Raw genomic sequence first — 9,950 nt, forward strand, 5'->3', positions numbered from 1 at the left:
CACCAGGAGCACTCCACATGAGAAAGATGAGGCCATCTGCTTACGTAAAGATGTACAGTCTTGGAAACCCTGCGGGGCAGTCCTACTCCATCTCATAGGGTTGCTATGAGTCAGAATCAACTCCGTAGTAGCAGGTTAGTAGTTAGTGGGCTTGGCTGCTAACTGAAAAGTTGAAGTTTTGAGTCTACCCAGAGGCACCTTGGAAGAAAGGCCTAGTGATCTACTTCTGAAAAGTCATAGCCCAGAAAACCCTACGGAACACTGTCCTCCTCTGAAACACACGAGGTTGCCATGAGTTCAAATCAGCTTCACAGACACTGAGTTTTGCTGGCTTTACAGTTTATAAAGTGCCTTCTGGTACCTCACAAGCACCCTGAAAGTTAGGTACGATAATCACCTCCACTTTATGGAGGAGGCCCAGTGAGGTGTGGTCTCTACCACAAACACACCCAGCTGGCAGGAGGCAGAGCTCAGATTCAAAGCTAGGGGTGTGGTTGCTGAGCCCGTGCACTAACCACTTCACTGCACTACCACTACCTCTCCATGGCTGCCCTGCCATGGGAAAGGACATGAGCCCAAACAAGATGCTCTCAGGTTACACTGAGCCCCATGAAGAAAATGAACACCGGGCGCCATCTTAGTCTAGATTGTCTGGTTAGTTCTCTCTAAGGAAGTGGCACTGCCAGGGCTGGGTAGAATCACGCTATGAAGGGTAGACTTGAAGGTGAGCCCACCTTTGTCAACAACAATTAACTGTGACCCACAAGCATTCTTTTGAAGTTATCTACTGCATTTTACCACCCCTCTGCCCTATAATGCCCTCTCTCCAAAGGCCAGGCAGAAACTTCACCCAGTTCCACTGGGACACTTCTGCCACCCACCTCCCACCATATAGGGAGTTCAGGGACAAGCCAGCAGTTCTGGGCACAGTGGTTTTCAAACCGGATTCCCCAGGGCCCTGGGGTTCCAAGGCAGTGATGCAAATTCAGTGGCTCAGATTTTCTGTTGTATGCACAGACGTTCGGCACCAGGTAGCTGTCTACCAAATTCTGTGGTATAAATGAGGAAGCACCTCTAGTGCTGCATGTTCATTGAAACATTTCAATGGATATTCTGCTGATTCCCAGAGCTTTGTTTTTCACCAATTCCTTCATTGCAGCTTGGACTTCTTCCTTCAATCCATTGGTTCTTAATCATATGCTACCTCCTGAAATGGTTAAATGTCAACAATCTTTTTGGTACAGTGACTCTGTATTCTTTCCATCTTCTTTTGATGCTTCCTGTATCATTCAATATTTTGCCCATAGAATCCTTCAAAATTGCAACTCAAGGCTTGGATTTTTTCTTTAGTCCTTTCAGTTTGATAAATGCTGAGTGTGTTCTTCTTTTTTGGTTTTCTAACTCCAGGTCTTTGCATATTTCATTATGATACTTTGTCTTCCCCAGCTGCCTTGTGAAATTTTCTTTTTTAGCTCTTTTACTTCATCATTTCTTCCATTCACTGTACCTACTCTCTGTTCAAGAACAGATTTCAGAGTCTCTTCTGATATCAATTTTCGTCTTTTCTTCCTTTCCTGTGCTTTTAATGACCTTTTGCTTTCTTTATGTATGATGTGTTTAATGGAATCCCACAACTCATATGGTGTTTGATCATTGTTCAATGCATCAAATCTATTCTTCACATGGTCTCTAAATTCAAGTGGGATATACTCAAGGTCATATTTTGGCTCTCATGGACTTGTTTTAATTTTCTTCATCTTCAACTTAAACTTGCTGTGGTAGTTAAATTTGTGTGTCAGCTTGGCTGGGCCTGGTTGAGTGACTGGGCAGCTGGATATAGTATTCCCCATGATGAGACTGGCAATCACCTCCATGGTGGGATCTACCACAAGCAGCTGAGTAGCTGCCTTTAGGATGTGATCTGCTTCCTATATATAAGGAGAAGCCTTGGGGATAGTTTCTAGCTTATGGCACAGTTGAACCCTGCATGTAGACGTGTTGTTGTTCAGCAGCCTGCATGCTCTACCGACCTGGGGACTTACAGTAGATTTGAATTAGTGGCCTGCCGTGTGGTTGGTGATATCAGGACTGTGCCTTTTTCCTTGTCAACCTTGGGCTTGGCAGCCTCAGCAACCAGCAGCTGTCTGAGTGAAGAAAAGCCTCTAGCTTCAGTGGGCTGGAAGCTGGAGGCAGAGCTGAAGCCCAAGGCTGAGGGCCTTTCTTTCACCCAACCCCTAGAGCCTGGTACTTTGAACTTGGACTTAAAACCTCCAATGTGTAAGAGAATTAACTCCTGTTTGTGAAGGCCATCCCATTTGTGGTATATTCCTGTCAGAGTGGCACTAGGGAACCAAAACACTTGCTTATGAGCAATTTATGGTCTTTTCCACAGTTGGTCCCTGGCCTTGTTCTGACTGATGATATCGAGCTTCTCCATCATCTCTTTCCATAAATGTAGTTGACGTGGTTCCTATGTATTCCATCTGGCAAGGTCCATGTGTACAGTTGCTATTTAAGTTGAAGAAAGTATTTGGAATGAATAACTCATTGTTCTTGCAAAAAATCCTACCTCTGGCATCAATGCCATCACCAAGGTCATGCTTTCCAAGTACGGATACTTTTTCTTTGTTTCCAACTTTCACATTCCAATTACCAGTAATCATCAATATATTTTGATTGCATTTTTGGTTGATTTAAGACTGCAGAAGTTGGGAAAAATCTTCAATTTCTTCATTTTTGGCTTTTGTTGTTGGTGCATGAATTTGAATAGTGCATTAACTGGTCTTCCTTGTAGACGTATGGATATTATCTCACTGACTGCATTGTGCTTCAGGACAGATTTTGAAATGCTCTTTTTGATGATGAACGTGACACAACTCCTCTTCAATTTGTCTTTCCCAGCATAGTAGATCATACTCACTGCCATCAAGTCAATTTGACTCATAGCAATCCCTCCTTGGGTTTCTGAGGTGATATCTCTACAGAAGTAGATTGCCCAGTCTTCTTTCTGAGGAGTGGCTGGTGGGTTTGAACAGCAGCTTTCTGGTTAGCAGTCAAATGCCTTAGGCACTAAGATTATCCAATTCAAAATGGCCAATACCAGTCCATTTCAGCTCACTAATGCCTAAGATATCAATCTTTATATATTCCATTTCATTTTTGACAACTTCCAATTTTCCTAGATTCATACTTTGTACATTCCACATCCCAATTATTAGTGGATGTTTGCAGCTATGCCTTCTCATTTTGAGTTGTGCCACATCAGCAGTTAACGGTCTCAAAAGCTTTACTCCATCCACGTCACTAAGTTTGACTCTACTCTGAGGAGGCAGCTCTTCCCCAGTTGTATTTTGAGTGCCTTCCAACCTGAAGGGCTCATCTTCTGGCACCATATAGACAATGTTTCACTGCTATTCATAAGATTTTTAGTAGCCAATTTTTTCAGAAGTGGACCTGGCCACATCCTTCTTCCTAGTCTGTCTTAGTCTAGAGGCTCCACTGAAACCTGTCTACCATGAGTGACCCTGCTGGCATTTGAAATATCGGTGACATAGCTTCCAATATCACAGCAACACGCAAGCCACCACAGTACAACAAACTGACAGACAAGTAATGGATGGGAGCGCAAGGGAGGAGTGACTAATTGCCAGAGTGCAGGGCAGTCATAGCTGTTTCACAGAAGAGGTGGCATTTGAAGTGGGTCTTGAGAATAGGAAAAAAAATTGCCAGAGGGTCACAGGTAGGGAGAAGAGTGTAGTGTTATGAGCAAGGACCTGGAGTTTGACAGATTTGAGTACAATCTTAAACTAGCTGGGTGGCATTAAGCAAGGCTCTTTACCTGTCTGAGCCTCAGTTTCCTCTCTATAAAGTGAGCTATTACTGCTGAAGGTCAGAGCGGGGAATGGCCTTTCGGGTAGTACTGAATTTGACCACGATCCCACCTCTTTGCAGGTAAACATGCTGGTGCTAGGGAAGTACCTGGGCATCCCCAAGCCCTTCGGACCCATCATCAATGGCCAGTGCTGCCTGGAGGAGAAGGTGCGGTCCCTGCTGGAGCCACTGGGCCTGCACTGCACCTTCATCGACGACCTTGCCGCCTACCACCTTCATCGCGGGGAGGTGCACTGTGGCACCAACGTGCGTCGGAAGCCCTTCTCCTTCAAGTGGTGGAACATGGTGCTCTGAGCCTGCCCCTCCCAGCATCCTCTGCTCTGAGATCCTCCTGGCCAGAAGCTTCTGGTCCCCTGCAGTGCCACAGTGCAGAGCTCCTGGGGACATTTTGGCTACTTCCTAGGAGTGGCCAACCCTCCCAGCAGTGGCTTGCCTCTTTGCCCTGTGTCTTGGCCCCCAGGAGTTCCTCTGAGGATCCCAAGATGGTCCTGGCATCGCAAATTCAGTTCTGTCTACAAGAAGCTGCAGTAAAGTTTGGGGTTTTTAAAAAAGTTTTTAAAATCACTTTGTACATAAAGTCAACATATTCCTATCATTCATTCATTCATTCATTATGAATTCAATATTACAAACTTTGAAGTTCAACTAATGCATGTGTTTTTTGTTCCTCAGCATATAACCAATTGCTGGTGGGTTGACTCTGACTCATGGCAGCCTCAGGTGTGTCAGAGTAAAACTGTGTCCACAGGGTTTTCAATGGCCAGTTTTTCAGATCTCCAGGACTTTCTTCCAAGGTGCCTATGGGTGTTAGCAGCTGAGTGCATTGACTGTTTGTACCACCCAGGGACTCTCCTACGCATGCATTTGGTCTATAAAATGTTACACTATCTAAGCTCAGCTGGTTCTCAGCTTCCCACAGATCCTTTCTAGAAGGAGGGGGAAAGTGAAGGCCAAAGGGAAGGCTGAATCCCTTGAGTTTAGGGGCACATCCCTATTAAATTCCATATTCCCAATCAGCCTCCAAACACCCAGCTAGAGGCAACATTCTGTGGTATATGATGTCCCTTTGATTATTCATTTTTATGTGAATATATAAAATATGCTTCTCTGTATATATAAAACCAAAAAGCCAAACTCCCTGCCATCGAGTCACTTCAGACTCATAGCGGCCCCCATTGGGTTTCCAAGGCTATAAATCTTTATGGAAGTAGACACCCTCATTCTTTCTTCTGCTGAGCAGCTGGTAGGTTTGAACCACTGACGTTTAAGTTAGCAGCCAAATGCCTTAACCACTTCACCACCAGAGCACATTTCTTTGTATGTGTATTTCATAATAAAAAATAAAACTATGAAAAACAGAACAAGTTACAGGGTAACACAAGCAGGAAGAGTTCCTGGGTGGCCCAATTAGTTCAGTGCTTGACTATTAACTGAAAGGTTGGTGGTTCAAACCCACCCAGAAGTGCCTGGGAAGAGAGGCTTGATGGTCAGCCTTGAAAACTCTCTGGAACACAGTTCTACTCCGCACACAGGGTGTTGCCACGAGTTGGAATTGACTGGAGGGCAACAGGTTCTTATAAGCAGGAAAATCAAGCCTACATCAGGGAGCCCTGGTGGTGCATTGGTTAAGAGTTTGGCTGTTAGCCAGAAGGTCCACAGTTTGAACCCACCAGCTGTTCCACAAGAGAAAAGACCTGGTATATCTGTTTCAGTGAAGAAAATGCCCTGAAGTCAGTGGGTTCTCTGTGGCCCTCTTAGCTCGTTTCCTCCCCACTAGCATGAAGGCGCCATGGAGCAGGCCCTGATCTCCCTCATTCACTGCCGTGCTGCCTGGAACCAGGCCTGGAACATAGCATTGCAGGCACCATCAGTTTTTGTGGAATGGAATGTCAAATAAAAAAATAAATCCAGATTTTGACAGGGAGCAGTTTGTTCAGAAAGCTTTGTTATTGTAATAACAATAGTGGGAGGGTATCCATTGTAATAAGGAGACCACTCGTGGCGTGAGCGAGTGAAATCATCAGATAGAAAGAATGTTTTACGAGACTACCCTGTTCTCGGTAAGAGGCCCTTAAAGAAGCTCAAGGGAGCCCTGATGGTGCCACAGCTGCTAACTGAAAGGTCAGCAATTCAAACTCATCAGCTACTCCTCAGTAGAAAGATGTGGCAGTCTGCTTCTGTAAAGATTACAGCCTTGGAATCCCTATGGTGCAGTTTTGCTCTGTCCTACAGGGTCACTAAGTGTTGGGCTCTACTTGGTGGCAGTGGGTTTGGGTTTATGTTGGTTCAGGCTGAAGGTGGGACAGAGTTCAGAGACTTGGGCAAAGGAGAGAAGTTTTGTGAAGAAGCGTTTTGTTTCTGATTGATCAGTGGGAACAAGCAGTTCAGTTACTCATTTATGAGGCTGGCTGATCTTATAGTCAGAGTGGCCTCCTTATTGGGATAGACTACTCCCCCTATTGTAATAGTCCCTTTCGCCTTATCTTTCTGAATACCGCTTTTCCCTATCAAAGTCTGGATTTGTTTTTCATTGAACAGTAACATTTACAGGTCCCAGGGATTAGGACCTGATATCTTTGGGGGCCATTGTTCAGCCCACCACAGATCAGAAACCACCATTTGCAAACTGCAGAGGGACGAAGGGGAAAGAAAGAAAGCCGTCCTTCACCTTTCGTGGTCCTGGGCTTTGCACTTGCATTAAGTCCTCATGGGGGAGGAAGATTTAACTTCATAAAACCTAGTTCAGAGGTTTACTTTGCATGGGATTCCACTCTCTCATTGAGGTTGAGATTGTTTGGTGACTGTTTGTGTCTGGGTCCCAAGGAACAGATTCTGAGATGGAGATTTGCATGGTGGAGGTTGACTAGGGGGTGGTCTCAGGAACCGCATCCCACCAGATAGGGAGCAAGGGAAGCAGAGGGAGACGCTGAACTGCAGTGTAGTTGCCACAAAAACTGCAGGCAATCCCATGGGGGGCGCGAGCTGTGATGGCCCTTCAGAGTGCAGGCAAGGAAGCCTGGCTTTTGTCCTCCCCCTTTGGATATAGTCGCTCCCAAGGAGAGGGCAAAGCACTAGGCCTTTTCACAAAAGGTAATTCCCAGAAAGGGACTCAGTCGTGAGCAACCAAAAGCTAATACTACCACAGCTGGGAAGTGAGTGCGTCCATCCTCAAGGGGTCAGGGGACACACTCACTTCCCACTGTGGTAGTATTAGCTTCTGGTTTGACTATGCTTGGTTACAACAAAAGTCACAGGAGGCTCCTGCTTGTAAAAGGAGAGTTTCTGGGTCTATGAACAATCACATTTAAAAAGAAAGCAAGATAGAGATTAGAAGTAACAAGGAGGTCAGAAGCTGCATGTAGAGAGCAGATCAGAGTGAGAAGTGCAGAGCAGTTGAGGTGACCACGTCAATGTGTCTTACTATTAAGGGAGTGATCTGCCCCGTGCCTCCCATCCAGGCTGCTTAAGTAAAGGCCTTGGGCCCAGAATCTTCTCTGATAAGGAGGCTGGGAACTGGATCGCTCTCTCTTACAGTGTCTTCTCCTCATCAGATAAGCCTTCCCCTGTTCTGGGCACACAGTCCCTTGTACATGTGCTGGCACCAGGTGGCACCTGGCCAACGCCACTTCTATATCTGCTCCCCGAGAGGAGGCAATGGTGTCCTTCATACTATGGCACACAAGGGGTGGAATGTAGAACATCTGTCCTGCATTGGCCATGGGCAGGATGAGCCTGATGGCCATGGGAGCCCCATGCCCACTAGTGAAGGTGACCTTGCTGTCCTTTTTCTAGGTGAGTAAAGTGTTTCCCATGCACTGATACAGTGTGAGTGTGTGGGCTTTTGTTGGTGACCTCAAACCTTGGTATGACACTTACTCAGAGAGCCTCCCATATGTTTAACTTTGCCACTTAATCCAACTGATAAGATTTTTTTTTTTTTTTTTTTTTAGGATTTTTGAGAGCTCAAAAGCCCTGCTCCCAAGAGCTAATTAAACAAAGTTATTCCTGACAACTATGCTATGTGCTTAAAACCTCCCAGGAGGGGGTCTTTGTTTCTTTGTTTGTTTTCTGTCCCAAATTTAACACACTTGGCTGACAAGGGAGTCTTTACTCAGTGCGCAGCCTGAATCCCCTATGCTTATGACACATGGGTTACTCGTGGCAGCCCTGTGGAAAAAGGACCAGAAACAAATGCTTACTAAGTGAGGACTGGTCAGAGCCCTGTGTGGAAGGCTACACAGCCACAAAAAAAAGGATAAGGATGCTGTCCTGGGCTGCATTCATCTCCTCCCAAATCCACGTCCTTCCCAGACCCTCAGAAAGTGACCTTATTTGGAAATAGGGTCTTTGCAGATGTAATTAATTAAGATGAAGTCATAATGGTGTATAATTTTGGTGGGCCCTAAATCCAATGACTTTTTGGGGGGGAAAAAAAAAAAAAAAAAAACCTACTTATAAGAAGAAGGAGCTCTGGTGGCATAGTGGGTAAGGCATTTGGCTGCTAACCAGAAGGTTGGCAATTCAAATCTACCAGCTGCTCCCTGAGAGGAAGATGAGGCTCTCTACTTCCATAAAGATTTACAGTCTTGGAAACCCAAAGGGGATTGCTATGAGTCAGAATTGACTCGATGGTAGTGGGTTTGGAACCAAAAGATCAGAGGTTCAAACCCACCAGCCACTCTATGGGAAAAAGATGAAGTAGTCTGCTTCCATAAAGACTTACAGTCTTGGAAACACTGTGGGACAGTTCTACTCTGTCCTCTAGGGTTGTTGTCTTAGGGTAGATTCTCTAGAGAAGCAAAACCAGTCTTTTACAGAGAGATTATATCTAAAGAGAGAAAAAAAATTATCTTACAAAATTGGCTCACACAGTTATAGAGGCTGGCAAGTCCCAAGTTCCTGGATCAAACATCAAGCCGGGGGCATTTCCTGACTCACATAGCTGCAAGGGCTGATGAGCTCAAGATTGGCAGGCAGTATAATAGGCTGCTGACTTCGGTAGATGCCAAATCCAAGATCAGCAGGCAAAATGGTGGATTGTTGGCTCACAGGACAATTGTAGGCAGCACAACAGGATCCAGATACACAGAAGATGTCATTATTGGAACAACCATATCACAACAGCTTAAACCACTCAGAATCATAGTCCAGCCAAGTTGACATACAACCCCAACTGTCACAGTCACTATGAATCACAATTGACTCAATGGCAGTGGATTTCATTTGGTTTTGGGTTTATAAGAAAGAGAGACACAAACAGACAGGGAAGAAGGCCATGTGCTGACAGGCAGATATTGGAGTGATGCAACTACAAGCCAAGGGTTGCCAGAAATCCCCAGAAGCAAAGAGAAAGGCATGAACAGATTCTCCCTCAGATCCCTCCAGAGGGAACCAACCATGCTGACACCTTGAGTTGGGACTTCTGGCCTCTAGAACCCAGGTTTAAACCACCCAGTGTATGGTGTTTGCTACGATAGCTCTGTTGTTGTTGTTGTTATGTGCCATCAAGTCAGACCCGACTCATAGCGACCCCTCCTTGGATTTCCAATGCAGTATCACTATGGAAGTAGATTGCCTAACCTTCCTTCCAAGGAGTGGCTGGTGGGTTTGAACTGCCAACCTTCTGGTTAGCAGTCAAGTGCCTTAGGCACTATGCTACCAGAGCTCCTACGATAGCTCTAAGAACTGTATATAGGTCCTTTTTATGTACTGAAACAAAGAGCTTGCCAAGTTGCACTATTAATTGGAAAGAGCAAAGTGCAGAATACTATGTAGTATATAGTCCCATTAATGTAAAACAAAGAAGCAGGAGGGAAGGACATACATACACATTTGCTTGGTTAAACATAACATTTATTTGGAAATATATATATGAAAACCTGATGACACTGGTTGTCTCCACATAAGGGAACTGGTTGGGTGAGGGACAGGGCCAGAGAGAGACGTTTTGGTTTGAACTCCTTTTTACTTTTTGAACTTGGAACTGTGTGAATGTGTTCCCCACAGCAGAAGAACAGAACTCAAACTTAAAATGAAAAATGAATATATATATATATATA

General features: G+C 45.1%; 1 protein-coding gene across 1 annotated transcript in view; it reads left to right on the forward strand.

Moving 5' to 3' along the window:
* The window catches only part of PADI4 (peptidyl arginine deiminase 4), a 42,685-nt gene extending 38,500 nt beyond the window's left edge, over positions 1-4,185 (forward strand). Inside the window, exon 16 of the mRNA XM_007935852.1 lies at positions 3,952-4,185. Coding sequence (XP_007934043.1) covers positions 3,952-4,185 — 234 coding nt within the window. The remainder of the gene's footprint in view (positions 1-3,951) is intronic.
* The last annotated feature ends 5,765 nt before the right edge of the window (positions 4,186-9,950 follow it).

The sequence above is a fragment of the Orycteropus afer genome, unplaced genomic scaffold (assembly GCF_000298275.1).
Source record: "Orycteropus afer afer isolate SDZICR_OR568_19922 unplaced genomic scaffold, OryAfe1.0 scaffold00031, whole genome shotgun sequence".
NCBI lineage: Eukaryota > Metazoa > Chordata > Mammalia > Tubulidentata > Orycteropodidae > Orycteropus > Orycteropus afer.